The following is a 21,908-nucleotide window of genomic DNA, read 5'->3' on the forward strand; positions in this document are numbered from 1 at the left end:
CTACCAAGTTTCTGTATAGCTGTAAAAATGCAGCTGCCTAACCTTGGCCGGAAGGCTCAGCTGGTTGGAGCATCATCTGGAAGTGCAGGGGTTGCTGGTTCAATCACCAGTCAGGGCATATACAGGAATAGATCTCTCTCTCTCTCTCTCTCTCTCTCTCTCTCTTCCTCTCTCTCTAAAATCAATTTTAAAAAAATGCAGCTGCCTCGACTCCATGTCTTCTTCCTGTGATGCCCCAGCAGCCAGCAGGGTGGGTGGCGAGGAGCTGAAGCATGGAGAGGCTTGCTCCTGCAGAAGAGGAGAGGAAAGGACTAGAAACCCCACCAAGGCTGAGGTCACTCCAGGGCGTCAGAAAGGGGTTACAGGATACAGTATGACCCGGACTATTTCCTCTTCCTCAGGAGCCACAAGTCCCAGTTGCATCACTCTGGCCTGCCCCAGTCCCTTTCAGGGGGGTTACTAGCACCCGGCCTTTGACATGCAAATCCTATAATCTCATTGCCTATAAATGGTCCTACAAGACAAGCTGACTAGTACTGCCCTGCCCAGTTGGCAGTTTATTTAGTGCTCCCTGCCAATTGTGGTTTTCCACTCTTTTTATTCTTAAACCCACCAAAGTGGGGAAAAGTAGAACTGGCCTTGCTAGAAGAATCTCACCCAACTGGGCTATCTATATACAAGGAGGAACTCAAGTTAAACCATCTGGTCCAAATTCTGACTCCACTGCTTTAGTTGTGTGACTTTGGACAAATTGCTTAATCTTGCTATTCGTCAGTTTTCCCAGCCATACGATGAAGACGAGAGTACGCACCTGTTGGGGTACTGAATGAGTAAACACATTTTTAGGGTTTGAGACAGATAATAAATGCGCGCTACATGTTAGCCATCATTATTAAGTGAAAACATCTTTCATCTTTTGCAGTCAAAAGCTCTGATCAACTCCAAGCAAATGCTTTGTAGTATTTCCTTTTCAAATACTTAAGCCTGCATATCCAGTGCAGGGTGGAATACCTGGGGAGGGTGGGGATGAGGGGGTGTGGGGAGGAGGACTAGTTGGGGAGGCTGGCAGGGTGATAAGACCGGAGGATCTCTAAATATTCCCTATCCAAGAGGAAGGGGAGGGTAAGTGTGACCTTGTCTTGACCTCACAGTGCCAACTGAGCCCACGGAAGCCAGCAGTGCCGGCAGTAGACTCGGCACCTGCCCAATCCGATGGCTTGTGGCCAGTCTGCCCAGCAAGTGCTGGCGGGGCCGCCGGCCTCGTGATCCTTAGAAGGGATGCATGGGGTAGAACTAGTGAAAAATGTGACGCTGAGCGCTAACCCTGGAGCGAGAGACTGAGTTTTCAGTGAATATCCTGTACCTCCCTTCTCTCCTCACACACAACAGAGAAACGAGGAAGATGCAGCGGAAATCCTATCATAGCCAAATGACTGGCTGTCGAAAATCTGCCCGATAGGTCTGGAATTATCGTAAAAGAATGGACTTAACCCAAACCGACTTGAGAATAGACCATGAAAAGGGAAGCTGCTGAGTCACTGCAGACTCACCGGAGGAATGCGGGTCCTTTGCAGGGCCGTGAGGGCGGGTTTGGAAACACACACAGGCAGGCTTTATTCTGCATGGTTCTTTACCAGCGTGGGAGAAACCATATCAAGTTAATCGGCCCCACAGAGCGCAAGACCCTGGACTGCACAGTAACTACGAAGGTCAGAAAGTCCCGACGTCAGAATGATCCCTCCCTTTCCAGGTGTCAGATGGATTACTCTTTCAAAGATTTAGCCCCTAGATCAGGGGTCCCCAAACTTTTTACACAGGGGGCCAGTTCACTGTCCCTCAGATTGTTGGAGGGCTGGACTATAAAAAAAAACTATGAACAAATCCCTATGCACACTGCACATATCTTATTTTAAAGTAAAAAACAAAACGGGAACAAATACAATATTTAAAATAAAAGAACAAGTAAATTTCAATCAACAAACTGACCAATATTTCAATGGGAACTATGCTCCTCTCACTGACCACCAATGAAAGAGGTGCCCCTTCCGGAAGTGCGGCGGGGGCCGGATAAATGGCCTCAGGGGGCCGCATGTGGCCCGCGGGCCGTAGTTTGGGGACCCCTGCCCTAGATTCTCTGGAGTCTCTAAACTGGATTCACTCCTTACGCAGTCTGAAACCTTTGGGCAACCAATAACTCTACTCTCTGAGCCTCACTTTTCCTCTCATTTGTAAAATGTGCCATGGTGTTCACACCGGAAATACTGGTGGAATGACCTGCCTTACCGACCAGGACTGTTATGAAGATCCAGTGAAATGAGGTGAGAGAGCCTAAGAACAGCTCAGTGCTAACGTCAAAGGGAGGCTCCTAGCTACCCTACTCTTCAAAGTCACTTTTCACCTTGCAGTAAAAAAAAGAACCCCCAGCAGAGACTGTCACTACTAACCAGGTACCCCCTGCTGCTCTGTAATTCCCCCTTCCTTTCCCTAGTTAGAGGGAGGCCATGTTCTGGCCAATCGAATATGAACAAGGTGATGTATGTCCCTTCTAAGAGAGGTAGTCAGGCAGTAAGCACCACCTCTTCTTTGCCATGGCAACCTTGGAAGCTATTTTCTAGATGGCATAGTTGTAAGATGGAAGAGGGCCGCTAAACTTGCACTATCCTTTATGTGAACGAGAGAGAAATATTCTATCTAGCTACCGGGAGTTCAATGGTTAGTTCGTTGCAGCAATGGTGAGCAGTCATTATTGTGATTCTGAACGGAAGTTTTGGTCAGTAACAGACAAAGCACGTTCATGTAAGGGATACACAGAAGGTTATGTCAACCTTTTCTCTCAGGAATTTGCTTTATGTCAAGAGATCTATCCATTCTGCTCAAAGCTATTATTTTCTTTGGAAATCTCTCCTACAGGGGAGAGGACAAATCCTTCTAGACAAAAACAAACAAAAAAGTTTCTTTTGCTACAAAATGCATTTATTTCCAGCCAGAGGAAATTCTCCAACTGCATATATGGGTACATATTATAAGGCCCTTCTTTGACAAATGTCCCATTTAAAAGAGCCACTGCTAATTATTAAAATGCATATCACACAAACATCTCCATCTCTTAAAACATAACTTAAATAAACTGCTAATGTATAAGATGTAAGTCTGGTCATTGATGTGAGTGGCATGCGATTCTTCACTGAGGAGTCCAGAGCAGTAACAAGACACACTGCCCGCGATGGGACTCCACGAGTCGGGCAGTAGGCCCCTTTGAGTCACCTGCTGGTTGCGGCACAGCTGCTGTCGTGGCGGTGAGCCTTGTGTGAAAAGAGAGGGAAGTACAGACAAAGAAGTATGACCTGTACAAGTGGATTGGAGTTTCACAGAATGCAGACACCACTCGGGTAAATCAATGGGCTGTGGAATGAAAGCTTGGTGAATGTCATCTGCTCACATTATCCCACTGGGCAGCAATACTGTGGCACCATCTGATGGGACACTCAATAAATATCAGGAAAGGATAAGAGAATAAACTGGAATGTCGTCTTGGTGTCCAACATCTGTATTCACGATTGGGCTTTAGGTTATAAATTTTTTTGCATACCATTTTTGTTTCTTCAGAGAAAACAATTCTCTCTGAAAGCCATCCACTTCCTTATCTCTTGATTCCTCATTAGCACGGAGAGACTTCCTGCAGACTGCCAGTATGGGGGGCTCACTGGCTGAAAGAAGCGCACAAACAGGTCCATCCACACAAAGTCTGGATTTGCCCTTTGAAGTAAAAAAGCCTGTTAGGCTCAGAATATTTTCTAGGATCTAGTTTATTCTTCATACCTTTTCTCCTTTTGGTTCCTCTTCACGGCCCCAGCCTGAAAACAGTCATGAAAACTCATAGGCCAAACAAGTATAGTTCTTCATGAAGTCTCATTTCAGTATGAACCATTTCCAGTGCCATGGTCCCTCAGGTCTCGAAATAGTTGATCTCTTTGAAGTTCCGTCCTCCAGACCTGCTTCCTGAAGTTAATGTCCATGTACTAAGGCTGAGGCTGGGGAGTTCCCCACCAAGGAAATTCCTGGAGAACCTGTAGCCTCTTGCGATCCCTGTGCCATCTCTCTCATTCCCCGTCAGGCTAAGGTTGCAATTCCGGAGACACAAAGGAAAAGTTTCTAAACTCATCCTGGTTAATCATAGGAAGATGTCCCTCATCAATTGGAGTTAAAACTGGCTCTTCTTTTATGAAGTCAGGGTCAAAGTTACTGACGTCTTCTCGGGATTTCTGTCAGAAAGGAAACAAGGGTCAGCTGTGCACCTGAGACGTGCTCCTCTTCCAGGGGCCTCCGCCCAGCGAGTTCAGAGAACTGTTCGGCCACCCGCTCTGTAGTGTCATTTACAGTTACGGCGATTATGATTAAACAGCGTTTTATAGTAAATCTACCGCATTGTGTATGATTGGGGTATTTCGTAACCATCAATTCACTAACCCCATGCAAATCCTGCTGAGTAAGGCCAGCCTGAGCCTGGGGGGGGGGGGGGCAAGGAATTAACTTGGTCGCTAAACCAGCCGCCTCTCTCACCCTTTACTCTCCATTTCACTGGGGTGGGGGGGCACTTCCCAACCAGCCTTCCTGAGAGGCACACAAGCTCATGTTTGTCAACGGAGGGCGAGTTCATACTTGCCCCACTTATTGTTTGTACACAGGTCTATGTGCTTGAATGGATTTTCTCGAAAGACTACTTGGAAAGGCTGAGTTTAGGGAACAACTGCCTTTAATTTACTCACCTGTGAGAGTCATTATGCCCAGCTGGCAAAGCTTTCTCTTACCCCAGGGAGCTGGCAGGGAGAAGCCCATGAAAGGCAGTAGCTTTACTTTTGGGTGCCTGGTGGCCAATCTACCAAGCTACTCTAGATTAAGCTAGCTGTGTGTTTGGAAATGTTGGTATTTGACATCCTTATAAACTATGCTGAAAAGGTCATTTCGATTACTGTTAGACCTTGCACTTCTCTTACCTGAGTCAATAATACTGTTCTCTTTGCCTTGTGAACACCCCTTGTCCCCATTTTTTAAATTTTTTATTTTATTTTTCTTAAGTGAGAAGCTGGGAGGCAGAGAGACAGACTCTGGCATGCACCTGACTGGGATCCACCTGGCATGCTCACTAGGGGGCGATGCTCTGCCCATCTAGGGCATTGCTCCGTTGTAACTGGAGCCATTCTAGCACCTGAGGCAAGGCCATGAAGCCATCCTCAGTGCCTGGGCCAACTTTGCTCCAATGGAGCCTTGGCTGTGGGAGGGGAAGAGAGAGATAGAGAGGAAGGAGAAGGGGAAGGGTGGGGAAGCAGATGGGTGCTTCTCCTGCGTGCCCTGGCTGGGAATCAAACCTGGGACATCCACACGCTGGGCTGACACTCTACCACTTAGCAAACCGGCCAGGTTCCCCCCCCCCTCCAACTCTTGATCTATGGCTAGCACAGCATCTCTGCCATCCACTGTGGATCTCTTGACCCACAGATAAGAAAGAGCTTACTTTTCTGGAACAGTAAGAGCTGGACCACCCTCAGAAGGCCAGCCCACTCAGCCTGGGGAGGTACCTCTGTGCTCCCAGTATTCCTCCAGTCAAAAGGGACGTGGTCTGCTCCGGCCTGAGCTCTGCGCAATCACAGACCCAGGCTCTACAAGCCAAGGAGCCAGGCTCCGAGAAGTGAGCAGCATTTCACGCCATCTGTACTTCCTTGGGGCCTGGGAAAGGTGCCCTGACCAAGGAGCGTAAGGAAACTGGCTTAGCAATGATGCATGTCTCAGTTGGCCAACCTCTTTTGGAGAAACCTGGAAAGTTTCAGTCTCCTTAGATACCAGGAAAATTTAACTTAGGGTAAGGGAGAATGGGGCTAGGGCAAGCAAGTGGTGGAAACACTGTGAGAAGTCACCTGGGCTCACAGAGAGGTGTTGCCTCAGGGGCAAGGAGCTTGGCCTCCTCTGGGGGGAGGCTGCCTTGCCAAGAGTCAGGCTAAATTTCTGGTTTGGTTATTCCATAGGGAACCATCCAGTAGCTCAATAGACTCTGATGAAACAACTATGACATTTAAGAAAGAGGAAAGTCTACTATGATGGTCTTGGATACTTACGATTCTGGGTCTGAAAGGTGGTTCTAGTTGGCGATGGTTCAGCTGGGCCCAGTCTATTTCCTTAAAGAAAGGGTGTCTCAAGATGGCATGCTCACCACCCTGAGCCAGGCTGCCTAAGCGCATGGTAGGGTTCTTGGTCATGAACTGAGAGAGACGGGGAGAAAGAGAGTCAGTCGTTCGGTCATTTACAGATAAGTCACAGGATGGTAGGCATCAGCTCTGGCAGAGGAGCCTGCGTGAGGCTTTCTGGCTGATCTTGCTGAACTAGCTGAATTTTCCACCACAGATGGCAGAGCCAACGTGAATCATCCCTTAAAGGCGCAACTGCTCATGTATTTATGGCCTTCCCCTCTTCCATTTCAGATGTGGCCACTGAAATAAAGCTGAAGGGTCCAGTTTTCTGTAAATACCATGTATTTTTCTTTCCTCTTTGAGGAAAAGAAACTCTTTATAAAATAGCGAGCCTTTCTCCAACTCTGCAGTTGTAGACAGCCCACATCTTATGAATGGGGCTACTTTTAGGAACAGCTGTGCTCTTTTTCTGAGAGCCTGACAAGCTGGCCAGGATTCCCACCCTCTGACAAGACCACAGAAAGAAGAGTGAGAGGCGTTATTTTGAAGATCTCTGTGAAGAAGCCGCCAGGGTGAAAAAAAGTACTGTGTTCTGGCTCTAGGATAAACAAAGTTGGCCACTCTTCTTTATGCAACAAAAATATCACAGTTTTAAGCGAAAAGCTTTTTTTCCCCCTTTCAAGATGCTCCCTTTTCCCCTGTCCTTCCATTTTGAAATGTCTAATGATGGAGAATCTTGCTACATGTGCCAAAAACTAAAACAAGCATTGCCACACATTCAAGCGATCCGTGTGTATAAATCTTCTGTGTTTATATTAACTAGGAAACTTCCTTGGGGCTGTGCTCCCGCCCAGATGTTTTGGGCTAAATCTACCTCCACAAAATGGTCAATAAAGGTGTTATGATCACATCCCAACCGAGGACCGTACAGGATAATTCACTTTTCATGGCCAGAATGTGATTTTGGATTTCAAAGACGCTGAAATAGATTTAATTTCCCATTTTTAAAAGAAGATTGCCTTGGATAATACATTTTGCTTTTGGTTTTATATTTAAATCAAGTTATCTTTGAACAAATTTATGGCAACTTATGACAGCCACTCACCCCATCCCCCAAGCACACTTTTCCAAGTCTGATTTATGAAAACAGGACAAAGGTAATGCTGTGTTCATAGAAATTGCTTTGGAGTGGAATTTCCAGAGTCAATAGAAAAGAAATCTTGTGGAAGGTGCAGACACGACAAGGTGGTGGTAGATGTGGCATCCTGCCGTGCCAGGTGTCCGGAGCCGCAAAGCCTCCAGCATGGCTTCAGCTGAAAGTGACTGTGCAGAGAAAGGAGGTGGCAGCAGACAGCCCTGGGCAAATCTGACAGGATGGGTCTCATAAAGTGCTGAAAAAGCTTCAAAAGGGAGCCCATAAAAAAAAAAAAAAAGATGAAGACACGGATGGGGTTTAATGGCTTCTCCTCCCTCCCGGTGACAGGGAAGGCAGGGACACAGGTGGCGCTGGCTTGGAAGTGGAGCCGGAAAGTAAAAGGGGCTTTCAGAGTGCCAGACGTCCGTCCAGTTCTGTAAGAGCTGGGAGTTCATGCTGCTCGGCCTGGATGTCGGGAGTATTAATAGTAGCACCTCAGAAAGAAAAGGGAAAACCCGAACACAAAAGACATAGGCAGATTCTCTTCTTAGGAAAGTCAATGGGACGCAATCCTGGAGAGAAGAGCAGTGTCTATTCTGAGAACTAATTAACAAAAAACTGTGCTTCAAAAAAACACCCAGGATAAGAGGATGGGAGACAGATCTAGATGGCTTGTGGGAAATTCCCGGGCCTGCCAATGATGCTAGCAGAGGATAGCTGGTGAATGTGTGGGTACAACTTGTTCTTCTGGGCAAGGGGAACAGGGCATGGCTCTCGATGCCAGGGTGGCAGAAACGCCAGTGTCCGAGAGACTTGGCCCATTCTTTCCTGCCCTAGCACTGAAGCCAGCTGTCCACAGGGCACTGGGGAAAGATACTGCCTGAGGAAAAGGAGACCAAATCTTAGCTGTTTCTCCTCTGAAAACCGCGTTCCTGGATTGGGGACAGGCAGAATCACCCTTTCACTAGTCCGATACTTTCTCTTACGGTTCTGAAATCCTTCTGAAGGACAAAGCCCTTTTGCTTTGACTTCTAATATCCTGTCTTGAGCCCTTAGCTACAGCCACCCTCCACTAAAAGTTTAATTCGGTTCAATCTACAAAGGTTTACAGGCGTCTACGGTACGCAAGGCCGTGCATCAGGCCTCACATAGACACGTAGATGACTAGGACAGTGGGGCTGACAAGATAAAGGAGCTGACCAAGAGAAGGAGGAGCAGCAAGCGGACTTCATCCATAATACACAGCTGGGTGAAATGGGAAGAGAGAGCAAAGTGCTGGGGGAACTGAGAGGGGGGACCGGGCAAATAGCACCGGGCGCTGGTGGTGAGAAGGCATCCGATGGCCCTCACGGAAGAGGTGGCGCGATGCCTGACCTGTGGTGGCGCAGTGGATAAAGCGTCGACCTGGAAATGCTGAGGTCGCCGGTTCGAAACCCTGGGCTTGCCTGGTCAAGGCACATATGGGAGTTGATGCTTCTGGCTCCTCCCCCCTTCTCTCTCTCTGTCTCTCTCTCTCTCCTCTCTAAAAATGAATAAATAAAATTAAAAAAAAAAAAGGCCCTGGCTGGTTAGCTCAGCGGTAGAGCGACGGCCTGGCGTGCAGGGGACCCGGGTTCGATTCCCGGCCAGGGCACATAGGAGAAGCGCCCATTTGCTTCTCCACCGCCCCCTCCTTCCTCTCTGTCTCTCTCTTCCCCTCCCGCAGCCAAGGCTCCAATGGAGCAAAGATGGCCCGGGCGCTGGGGATGGCTCCTTAGCCTCTGCCCCAGGTGCTAGAGTGGCTCTGGTCGTGGCCGAGCGACGCCCCGGAGGGGCAGAGCATCGCCCCCTGGTGGGCAGAGCGGCGCCCCTGGTGGGTGTGCCGGTGGATCCCGGTGGGGCACATGCGGGAGTCTGTCTGACTGTCTCTCCCCGTTTCCAGCTTCAGAAAAATACAAAAAAAAAAAAAAAAAAGTGGTGCTGGACGAGAGACGGGATGGATGAGCAGAATGAACACAGGCGCATGGTCTTCCTCCCCCACGCCTCACACAGTCGGCACAGATGCGCGCAGGCGCCGGCTATGCTGGTGGAGAAGTGCGGCGCGGTGCGGCTGGCACGCGGGCATGGTTGAGAAGCCAAGGGGCAGCCAGTGGGATCTATCAGAAGTGTATGAGGAGGTGAGTGACAAGAGCTGCCCTATGGTCTTGGAGATGCTTCTGCCACAGTGTGCTGACTACAGCCCAAGTGGAGAGTCCAGACCCGGGTGGTGGGTGAACAGTGGAGGTTGAGACAAAAGCCGAGAGGACACAACAGGTTCAGGAACTGGAAGAGGGTCTGGTGAGTGGGAAGGAAGAGCTGGGAGCAAGTCCTGCAGGGCCTGTGAGAAGACACATCGCACACAGCCAGGAGCTGGGTGACGGGTGAGGAGGGAGCGACGGTCACGGGGGCCGTCCGCACTGGCCCGCTGACAGAGCGGCGGTGTGGGAACAAAAGTAGGTAACGAGAGAAGCAACAGGTGACTGTGGGTCGTATTCATATTAATGGATGCAGTATGACAGTATTTTTTCAGAGGAACAAAACTAAAACACTTAACATTTTTCGAGACCTACAGGGTACCGATTGGGGAGGTTGATGAGCTCAGCTTTGCACGGAGGTGTGCAGACATCCACATGGAGATTGTGGTTGTGTAAACCGGGAGTGCAGACCAGGGTTAGAGGTCTAACTCCGAGAATCAACATTTGGTGAGACAGCCAGAGCTAACACCTGGGAGGGCAGGCGAGACTATGAAGACAGAGAGAAAGTAGAAAACAGACCGGCCCCAGGCCTCAGACATTTTGTTTGGCCCATACAGTGCATTTTAAAATGCTTTTAATTACTTGCCAAACATTTAAAAACTAGGAAATGTCTCATCACATAAAAGTCAAGTTTTCCCATTTCTCTTGGAAAATGGGATATTCTAGAACAGAACACTAGCCCTGTGTTTCTTCTTGATAAAAATGGCCTGGGGTTGAATAAGGGCTGCCTCTTCAGATGGGGCAGATGAGCCCTGGTCAGCCACCTGTCCCCTCGCTCCTGGCTGGCCTTACTCACGGACTCTGCCCGGCTCCTGAGCGCTGGCCCAAAGTGAGGATGCCAGGGCAGCAGCAGAGGGGCCCGAAGAGAACGAATACCATGAGACAGAATCCAGGACAGGGACCATTCGGGGAGGAGGGTATAGCTCCACTATGACTACCCCTCCTCCCCCAAAGATGCAGAGGTGGGGAGTTAAGGGAACAGGTAACACAATCTCTGGCCTGAAGTCTTTCACGGTACACAGTGGAGGAGGGGTGGAGGTTTGGTGACCAAGGACCTTGCTGCCCTCTGCCAGGCATAGGACTCTATATCAACACCATGTTCCTGCTGCTGTGAAGGGTAATGGCATAATCCTTCGACAGAAAACTTCCTTTACTGGCTTACGTCCCTAAGGAGACCCAAGTGCCATACGAGTTAACAATGTTTGAGCAATCATTTGTCCGCATCTAAGGTCACACTTAAAATGAGCCTCACCTCAGCTGACCTTCTTTCTGACTGTGTTCCAAATGACAAAGTCAGCCAAGGAGGAAAATAAAGTGACTTCATGAAAGATTCTAGACACATTTACTCAAGGAGGCAGAATGTTTTCTAGGGTCAATAAAAGCACTTTATAAGCTGCACTGAGTGCGGAGGCCAGGGTGGGACATCTGATTCCACCCCAAATGTCAGTCTCGGGCTGACCGGGGAGCAGGGGCAGGCGCGGGGATCAGGAAGGCAGGGCCTCGTTCCACACTCCCCTGCCTTCTGTGGTCCTCATTAAAGTGGGACTGAACTAGAGGCTACAGGAGGAATCAGAGGCTCACCAGCCCTGAGAACGAGAAACTGAACAGTTCTTTCGAGGCCGCAGAAAAGGCCTACGCACAGGGGAGAGCAGTCAGCCATGTGTCTCAGCCACGCTTCTTCCCGAAGGAAGGGCTACCGGGAGCTAGCTCTAAGAGATTCAGGGCAGGTTTATACGGGAATGTCCTGGGAAGCCTACTGTAAACCAGGGAAAGATATATAAAAAATATTAAGGGCCTGACCAGGCGGTGGCGCAGTGAATAGAGCGCCAGACTGGGATGCTGAGGACCCAGGTTCGAGACCCTGAGCTCGCCAGCTTGAGCGCGGGCTCATCTGGTTTGAGCAAAAGCCCACCAGCTTGGACCCAAGGTCGCTGGCTCGAGCAAGGGGTTACTCCGTCTGCTGAAGGCCCGTGGTCAAGGCACATATGAGAAAGCAATCAATGAACAACTAAGGTGTCGCAATGCACAATGAAAAACTAATGATTGATGCTTCTCATCTCTCTGTTCCTGTCTGTCTGTCCCCGTCTATCCCTCATTCTGACTCTCTGTCTCTGTAAAAAAAATAAAATAAAACCTTAAAAAAATAAAATAAAAAATATTAAGAGCTCCTCTCATGGGGAGGGCACAGAGGTTAACCGGTTAGGCTCTGCAGTTCCATTATCTGTGTCTGCATTCCAGTTCTATCACCGATGAGCGGTGTGACCTTGTACAAGTTTCTTAACTCCTCTGGGCCTCAGATTCCTTAGTTATAAAATGGAGATTTTTCTGTACTTCAGAAAGTTGCTATGACAGGTAAATGAGATAATCAACATACAAAGTCCTTAATAAACATTCCTATCAGTAAGCATCACGTTGAACCAGTTGTTGGTCCATTCTGTCCTATATAAAGGCTGGAGCGTGGACTGAGACTACAATCTGAGGTCAGCCGTGAGCCTGAGGCTCACCTGGCTCTCCCTGCTCCTCCACCCTGCAGCCAGTGAAGAATGAACAAGGTCTGTGTCTGCTCTCACAGTCCCAGGCTCTAGTGGTAATGGTCTTTGGAAAGCAATTTTTTCTGAAATTACAGATTACTCAAGACAATCTTAAAACAAAGAGGCAAACAGGACTCATGTTTGAACGTGCAGCTGTGCCTGCTTTAGCGGCAGACATGAGATAATGAATGCCAGGTGAAGGTGCCATGGAGTGATTTCTTTGTAAACCGGTGTCAGGCACAGCACTGCCATGTCTCGTGGGCTCTGTGACACACGACGAGGCTTCGGTTTTAAGTTGCTGGATGTTACACAGGATAGAGTTTATACGAACCCTGCGTAATAATGTGTCTTGAGACAACAGGATCCAAATGTACCTTGAAACTCTTTAAAATGTAGGCAATGGCTCACAGTATGTTTTCCTCTTTCAAAATCTGTCTGATTTCAGAGGACGAGGGCTGGTTACATAAACAGAACCATCAGTCTAATAAGATTTTCTTCCAGGAGGGAGAACACACTGTATTTTCTACCTAATAGTTGGATTTTGCTGCCGGGCAAACAAAATGACCTTCTCCTTTCATTCAATTTCAGACAAAAGAGCGGAGAGGGTTAGCAGTTAGTGCTGGCAAGCCAGAAGGGAAGGAATCTGTGCTGCGGGACCTTCCCATCAGTATTCCAGGGAGACGCTCTGAAATGGGAAGAAGGCATTGCGCGGCTCTGCAGCGAGACCCGGGGAAGGAGAGCGGAGCAAGAGCACACGGCAGGGAACAGAGCACGGCGCACAGCTGCTCCGGTCAACCTCAACGTGCCTGTGCAACACGGGGCTGACGAGACACATGCTTTGGTGTGCATGCTGCAGTCACATGTGCCTGTCTTTTGCCACTGTCACAGATAGTCTGACCTAGTTAGGAAGACCAGTCACCACCTTTCTCCTTTCCTACCCCATCATGCCAGCTGTGCTGCTGAGGCACAGACACAAGAATTACCTGTGCCAGCAGCACCGTGCAGCCCAGAGCAGTAGTAAGAGGGACAAGGGGAGACATGTGAGTTAGCTCATGGGGCAGCATGGGAGGAGAGAGACACCGGGGCTTTGACTTGGCATCGATCAGCCACTTTTCCATAGAGAAAAGCAGAGACAAATATTTCAACCTAAGATGAGGCTGACAAACCCTGGGGGTGGGATGGAACTTGGGATAGGAAAGAGAGGATACATAATGGATATTTAAAACAGCTCAAGAGGAAACAAAGTGTAATCTTTCCAAGGACAGGTTATTATACAGAATGGTGCTGCTGTGGAATAGTGGAGGAGCCAAGAGAAGGAGTGTTATTCTAGCTCGCAATTGCAGCTGAGTGAAATACACTAGGCAGGGCTGACAGTGATCTGCACACCTGTGGGCACACAGGGAGCCAGATCCAGACTGGCTTGGGCTGGGGGCAGTTGGCATAGAATATTATATTAGTTTCAGGTATACAACATTGCAATTGGACACTTATATACCTTATAAAGTAATCAGCCTGAGAAGTCTAGTACCCATCTGACACCATGCATAATTATAGTATAGGGGTGGGTAGAAGTAGGTTTACAGTTGTGAGTATGCAAAAACACAATTTATTCTTGTATTTTAATTACTATATTATTTCTCCTATAGATAACTGTAAACCTACTTTGCCCGCCCATAGTATTGACCGTATTTCCTCTGCTGTACTTTCCATCCCCGTGACTCTTCTGTGACTGACAGTCTATACTTTTTAATCCCCTCACCCTTCTCATTCATCCCCAACCCACCTCCTAACTAGCGACAATCAATTTGTTCTCTGTGAATTTGGTACTGTTTTGTTTATTAAGTTTCACATACAAGTGAATTCCCATGGTATTTTTCTTTCTCTGACTGATTTCACTTAGCATAATACTCTCTAGGTCCATCTATGTTGTTGCAAATGGTAACATTTCATTCCTTTTTATGGCTGAGTAATATTCCATTGTTTGTATGTACCACATCTTCTTTATTCATTTGTCTTGTGTGTGTGTGTTTGTGTGTGTGTGTGTGTGACAGAGTCAGAGAGAGGGACAGATAGGGACAGACAGACAGAAAGGGAGAGAGATGAGAAACATCAATTCTTTGTTGCGGCACCTTAGTTGTTCATTGATTGCTTTTTCATATGTGCCTTGACCGGGGGTGGGGGGGATACAGCAGACCGAGTGATCCCTTGCTCAAGCCAGCGACCTTGTGCTCAAGCTGGTGAGCCTTGCTGAAACCAGATGAGCCTGCGCTCAAGCTGGCGACCTTGAGGTCTCGAACCTGGGTCCTCTACATCCCAGTCCAACGTTCTATTGACTGCACCACCACCTGGTCAGGCTATCCATTTGTCTTTTGATTGGAGCATTTAACCTATTTACATTTCAAGTAATTATTGATTGGTATGTAGTTATTGCCAATTTATTAATTGTTTTCTTTTTGTAGTTCTCTGTTCCTTTCTTATTCTCTTGCTCTTTTGCATGTTGATGACTTTCTGTAGTGTTGTGTTTGGATACCTTTCTCTTTATTTCTTTTATAAAACTTATAGGTTTTTGGTTTGTGTTACCATGTACTATATATATATATATATATATATATATATATATATATATATATGCATGCCACGCTATGTTTATAGAAGTCTATTTTAAGGTGATGACTGCTTAAGTTCAAATATATTCTAAAATATCTACCAATTTGACTCACTGCCTCCCAGTCCATTTTTGTCATCATTTTTTACTTCTTTTGTGTGTGTTTGTGTGTATCCTTGAATTTAATCTTGTGATTACACATGATATTCCCATTTTTGCCTTTTAGCCTTTGTACTAGCTCATAGTTGGCAGACCACTGCTTCTGTTAAGTGTTTGCTTTTGTCAGTGAGCTTTTTTTCTTTTCTGTATTTTCTATTTATATATATATATTTCAAATCTTTTTTTACTTAAAGAAGTCCCTTTAACATTTCATATAATACTGGTTTGGTGGTGATGAACTCCTTTAGCTTTTTCTTGTCTGGGAAACTCTTTATCTGTCCTTTGATTCTAAATGATAGCCTTGCTGGGTAATCTTGGTTGTAGGTCTTTGCTTTTCATCACATTGACATTTCATTCCACTCCTTTCTGGCCTTCAAAGTTTCTATTGAAAAATCTGTTGGAAGACTTATGGAAACTCCCTTGTAGGTAACGAACTGCTTTTTTTTTTGCTTGCTTTTGAATTTATCTCTGTTTGTAACTTTTGGCATTTTAATTATGATGTGTCTTTGTGTGCACCTCTAAGGGTTCATCTTGTTTGAGACTCTCTATACTTTCTGGACTTCTGTGTCTATTTCCTTAACCAGGTTGAGGAAGTTTTCAATCCTTTGCTCCCTCTTTTCTCCTTCTGATATTCCTCCGATGGGAGTGTTGGCATGCTTGATGTTGTCCCAGAGGTCCCTTAAACTATCTTTCCTTTCTATTTTTTTTTTCTGTTTGCCATCACCTTGTCTTCCAGATTGCTGATTCAATCCTCTGCTTCATCTAATCTGGTATTGATTTCCTCTAATGTATTAATTTCAATTATTGTATTCTTTATTTCTGACTGGTTTTTCTTTACAGTTTCTATGTTTTTGCTGAGGCTTTCACTGAGTTCATCTATTCTTCTCTTAAGTTCATTAAGTAGCCTTACAACCTGTGTTTTAAACTCTGTATCTGGTAAATGGACGGCTTGTCTCCATTGTGTTTAAATTATTTTCTCTGGAATTTGCTCCTCTTCTTCATTTGGGACATGCTTGTCTCATTTTGGCTGCCTCTCCTTGTTTGTTGCTATGTATTAGATCTGCTACATCTCCTCATCTTGGCAGAGTGTCCTTATGCAATAGGTGTCCTGTGAGCTCAGTGGCACAGTCTCCTAGTTTACCTGAACTGGGTATCCCTTGTGTGGGTTGAATGTGCCCACCTGTTATAGTTGAGCCTTGAGCCTTGATTGCTATATGCATGTTAGTGGGAAGAATGACCCTCAGAATGACTGGCTGTGAGGGCTGGCCATGACTACAGCAGTAAGCTGTAATGTGGAGGTTGACCCCAAAGAGTGGGAGTCACTTTAGCAGGGCTCTGGTGCCGGCTAAGTCTTCCCTTCAGGTGTGTCATTTATGGAGCTGGTTGAATGGTGCTTTGGTGTAGTTAAATGTTGGTTCTGGATGCTCTTAAGAAAGGCTCCAGTGTAGGCCAAGATCAGCCTCCGCTTATACCTGGCTTGGGGCCACCTGGTAGGAGGTACAAAATGATATGTGGTTTATAGCTGTTTGTTCTGGGCTTAAAGGTGCTTTGGAGAGGATAGGCTGTGGATTGAATTTGGCTACCAATAGTACCAGGCTTGGGACACTTTGGTGGGTACCACAATGAGAGCTGAGTCCAGTACCATTTGTGCCAGGTTTGTGGCCACTTAGTTGCAGTTACTTTCCAGGCTAACACTGGCCACAGCTTATGGCAGGTTTGGGGCCACCTAATAGGAGTTACAATGCACACTGAGACCAGAAACCACTTGTACCAGGCTTGGAGATTCTTAGCAAGAGATATAAGGTACACTGAGACCAGCTACTGCTTGTTTGGGGTTTGTGGACCTTTGAGAGATTTTAGGAAAGTCTGTAGCATGAGCTGAGTCAGGCTGCTTGTGTAGAAGAGTCATTAGAAATGGCTTGGGCAGGTGCATGAGTTGGGTGGTACGGGGTCTTGAATCTGTGGTGAACTTGTTAGCCAGGTTAATGGAGAGCAGAGATTTGGTGCCCAACTGTGCATGCTATATGAGTGGGAGGAAGGCTCAACAAAGGAACTATGGTTCCTGCCAGGGCTTCCGTCCTGGGAGAAAGCTTCTCTGACGTCCCCAGTCCTCACACTGATGCTAGTCAACTCAGTTCCTTCTCCAATGTCCCTGGCACTTTTTGATCTACTGCCCCAGGGCTGCAGCTCAGAGTGAGTGAGTTCATGAGCCAGTAAGTCCATGTATAGGCCCCTGAAGAGGAACTCCTGGGAATTTCAGCAGCCTCCATCTCACTTGGACAATCCCCACTGGGTTTTACAGCTAGATATTATGTGGACTTCTGCTCGCAGCACTAGTGCCCCAGGTTAGGGAGACTGGTGTGGCACTGGGACACCTTGCTCCTCAGAGGAGACCTTCATAGCTTAGACACCCCTCTCCTCAATGCTCAACTGCCACACCATAGGTATGGGACCTACCCGTTCTGCACCTCTGCCACTCCTGCCAGTCTTCTTGTGGCTTCTTCTTCATATTCTTAGTTATAGCCTAGCAGTTCAGCTAGTCTTCAGGTGGTTCTCAGTGATGTGTGTTCTATAACCTAGTTGTAATTTCCCCCTTGTTAAAGGGTTTTACAGTAACTTTCTTTTGGATTCTCCACAAAACAGCATTTTAAAAATCAGCTCTAATGGTCTACAGTTGGATCCTCTGCATTACTGCATTCCCAATTTTTCCTCCACTGCTGTAGCCTCCTCCTGGCTGGCCACCTTGTTTGCTCCCTTGAGCATTCTAACCTCTATTAGGAGACGTGTAGGAAATAGTATCAAACTCTATACCACTCTGATCAACTACCTGGTGACAGATAGAAGACAGATGTGGCAAAAAGAGGATCTCAGAACTGTGATTTCCCCTTTGTTCACAGAGGCAAACGGACTCTTAAACAATGCACAGGTGATGAAATCTGATAGGTGTGATGACAAATAAACCCACACACGTACACACAGTTAAATTTCTATAAAGCTTAGGAACAAAAGCACTCTATAATCTTCTTCTGATGCTAAGTTTACAATGCCTCCCAAACTGACAAAGGTGACTCAGGAGAATGCACCAAACTCTTTTCACCACTTGTTTATTCTGGCCACCTGTGTGAGCTCAGATGAAAGGGTGTTGACTTTACCTGAGTCAGCACTGAGCCTCATGATCTCTTCCAGGAGATGACTTGGCACAAATGAACACTCACTTCAGGGAGGCCCTCACCTTCCTAAGCTCTGTGGACTAGTGAGGCCTTCCCCAAGTCTTTTTGAAGCTAGTTGTAGGCAAAACTCAATGCAACAACAGAAGCTCTAAGTAAACTATATTTTCCTCTGTCGTAATTATTAGCACTTTGGGATGATTCAGTGCCAGTTTAGGAAACTCGGTAGCAAATAGAAAATGCATTTCTTCCAAAACCAAGTAAGAAGCCATAAAAATATCATCTTTAAGGTCAGAAGTCTGGAAAGCCGATATCGGTTCTGTACACAAGCGTGTTTATCTTTTCTGTGTTAGCTTCTGTGGGAGCTGCAAGCTTGTACTATCTATTCTGTAAGAGTGGGGTGGGAATTGTTTGCTTTCAGAACATGCGCATGTGAACATTTAACATGTGGTTTGAAGGGAAGATGAGGAATGAGACACAGAAGGGCAAACAAGGAAAACGGTCTTCCCAATGCACTTTTTTGAACACCTACTATGGTTCTGTTCAGTTGTAAGGCTCACTAGTTAATGAGTTGGGGGATTTTTTTCAAGTAGAAGTCCTGGGCTGAAAACTGTGTGTGAACTCCTCCTCCTGATTCTGTGTTCTCTGCCTTCTATCCATGTCTTTATGAAACATTTGGACATCCCTGCACAAAGAACTCACAAGTCCACCGTCTCGGGGGTGGGGGTGCAGGTGATGATGGGAAGGATCAGGGTTGGAAAGTAATATTGGGTTGGGAGTCATGTTGGGCACTGGTGCCCATCCTGTTCAACCACTATCTGTGGCAAGAATCCCCCTTCACCCTGAATTTGGGGGACTCACTGACACTGTTATACCACATGAAGCCCTGAGGTCTTTTAACTCGATGGTAGGTTATTTACTATAAATGGTTATCCAAACAGTTTCTACAGATATGGAATAATACTATTTTCCATTTAAAAAGGTAGGAAGGAATTCAGAAAGCATTTTCTTTTGAAGGAAAAAAAAAAAAGGCCATGCAAAATATCCAGCAGACACCAATTCCAATAACAGTCCTGACCTTACGTTCCAAAGAAAAGATCAGGAAGTCTTAGGAAGCTACGCAGGGATGACGTCATGCTGAGGTGGTGGGAAGCACTGGCTGAGGGATCTCGGCCCTCTCCTGACCCACTGGTAGGAAAGGCTGGTCCGGCCCAGCTGAAAAAATCTCATACAGGGTCACAGGGCAGCAGCCTGGGGCCGAGTGTACCAGGGGGAGCTCGCCTTCTCGGTTCCATCTATTTGTTAAACACCCTGCTTTGGGGTACTCTTAGGTACTCACCTTGAGGGCTAAAGGTACACTTCTTGAGAAGGTATGGAGAGTGTTCAGGGATGTTAAAGAATAAGAATGCTAAAAACCACTGACTAATTTTGTCGGTAGCATAAAAATGACCAGGGTGACCTAGACTCCCAGTACAGGACCTTGAAACTCTCACTGGGAATCAGATGATGTGGCTGGATCCATTGTCACTGAACTAAACTTAAAAAGAGATGCAGCTAGATCCATGGCTCGTATCATTTTTTTTTCTTTGAAGCGCGGTGTTTTAACAATACAAATATATATATATATATATATATATATATATATAGAGAGAGAGAGAGAGAGAGAGAGAGAGAGAGAGAGAGAGAGGCAGGCAGTCCCTGGGTTACGAACGAGATAGGTTTTAAAATGTTTAAGTATTTAGGTGTACAAAAAAGGTAAAAATAAATACTATGATAAGACAAACATCTAAGTTGCATTTAATAGGTAAATGTACCTGTTCCAACTTACATACAAATTCAACTTAAGAACAAACCTACAGAACCTATCTCATTCGTAACCCGGGAACTGCCTGTACATTCATGAAGGCCAAGTTCACTTTCTTTATATAGTCTGTCTACATGTATGCGTGTATAATACATACATAAATATACATACATGGGCACATATGTATATATACACTTAATTTATATTTTAATTTTTAAAAGTTTACTATTCATGGACATTTTCAAACATACATTAGTACCGACAGACCGCTCACTCAGCATGGACAATGACTGACACACGCCCCGTCTTGTTTAATCGGTTCCTCCCTGCCATCCCCTGAACTGTTTTGGAGCAAGTCCCGAATCTTTCACCTGTGACTACTTCAGTCTATTTGATCCAGAGGGATCCTTTTAAATATAAAAAACTAATTTTGTCACTCAGGCTTGCTTGAAATCTTTCAATGACGTAGTCGAGTCTGGCACTCCAGATAAAGGCGAAATTCCTTCACGGGGTCTCCTGGGTCCTTCGGGTCCTTGTCTCCCACATCCAGCATCACCCCCCACGGTGCGGGTTACCCGTCAGCCACACTGCCACAGACTCACTCAAATGTGCTTTTCCTTTCTCAAGACCCTTGCACACGGGTAAGCCTGACTGACTTCGCTGCAGCCTTTGTTCTCGGCCTAAATGTCACGCCCTCAGGGTGGCCTCCCTTGACAGTCTAGAGTGGCCTGCTTGTTATATAGTCTCAAAGCACCTCAAACTTTTTCTTCCAAATTATATGTATATATCTAGTTATTTGTATAATTTCTTTTTTTAAACAGCTGGACTGTCAGTTCCATGAGGGCAGGGAGGACATCTGTCTTGCTCATCTCTCTACCCCAGCCCCTTGCATAGCACGTGAACACAGCACCCCTGTGGCTCCTGGGCACTGACACATGCCTGTTAAATGAACGGGAGGGTCAATATCTATTTGACTATTCACATCCCAGCTAAGTGTCTTTGATTTAGACAGAGAGCTCCTGGAGAAACAGAAATCCCAGTTCTCTCCAGAATAAAAAATCTAACATAGCCGCATGTGTAATTTAGCACTTAATAATTTTGATGGTGTTGGCGAATTGTTCAAGGAGAGGATGAAGATAATGACACCTCTCAGCGTGTTGTGAAATTACTACTCATAACTTGACAATACCAGTAACTTACTCCTGTGTGGTGCAGCCACTTTGGAAATGCTGTCGCGTGCACGAGGCTCATCTGAAGTGGGACTGCAGGTGTCCTCATCACGGCCTTACAGAGGTAGAGACTGGAGCAGAATGAGGTCCTTTGACTCTCAGACGAGCATGTGCTCTTTCCCTTCTACCACGGGCACCTGGTTCACCTCTCTGGGCCTCGGTTTCAGCTCGACCAGGGATGTGGATCAGCTGTTTTAAGGATCTGCCAACTCTAAAAGTCTGTGTTTGTGTTTCTAAGTGTCACCTGCTCTAAGAAATTAAGGGTAAAGACAAGTGATTACAATCCAAAACTTAGCAAGCATGGTCTCTGGATAGATTTTAGGACTATGCAAGACACCATCAAATGACACCAACTTCCCACATTAGAAACTCTGTTAGTCACTGAGCCCACAGAACGGGGGGAAAGCCTGAAGCCTGCATTTTTAAAGAAAGCAGTGTGCCTTTCCTTGATCTGGAAGTGTGCAACGAGACAAAAGCTTGTTCAGAGTCCTGAAAAATATCTCCACTCCTAGCACAGACACATCCCACAGCCTGCGGTGTTCTGGCCTCAGACCACATGTTCCTAACGAGCTAGCACTACGCAAAAGTTTCTGCACTCATCGCTTCTGGGTATTTTGCTGGCCTATTTCACCACAAGTAAAACTGCAGTCACACTGCAGTCACCTATGTTTCTACAACCTGATGTCATTCCTTCCTAACCTTCTCAGTGAACCCTCTTCCATTGCCAGCCATTAAACACTGGTGTGGCCCAGGCCCCACCCTCTGCTCTTCCTCTTCATCCTCTCTCATAATCAGTATCATCCCCGTATTCTTACTATCATGC

At 46.5% G+C, this 21,908-nt stretch overlaps 1 protein-coding gene across 2 annotated transcripts in view; it reads right to left on the minus strand.

Annotated features, from left to right (window-relative positions):
- The window catches only part of PRKCH (protein kinase C eta), a 286,597-nt gene that overhangs the window by 63,694 nt on the left and 200,995 nt on the right, over positions 1-21,908 (minus strand). Inside the window, exons 13-14 of one of the 2 annotated variants that reach the window (XM_066276899.1) lie at positions 6,111-6,254; positions 2,952-4,262 (exon numbers count right to left, since the gene is read on the minus strand). The exons of the other annotated variant lie outside the window; for it this stretch is intronic. Of the exons in view, the coding sequence (XP_066132996.1) occupies positions 4,116-4,262; positions 6,111-6,254 (291 nt within the window). The 3' untranslated portion in view covers positions 2,952-4,115. Of the gene's footprint in view, positions 1-2,951; positions 4,263-6,110; positions 6,255-21,908 lie in introns of those variants that run through there. 2 annotated transcript variants of the gene reach the window in all.

The sequence above is a fragment of the Saccopteryx bilineata genome, chromosome 4, assembly GCF_036850765.1.
Source record: "Saccopteryx bilineata isolate mSacBil1 chromosome 4, mSacBil1_pri_phased_curated, whole genome shotgun sequence".
Lineage (NCBI taxonomy): Eukaryota > Metazoa > Chordata > Mammalia > Chiroptera > Emballonuridae > Saccopteryx > Saccopteryx bilineata.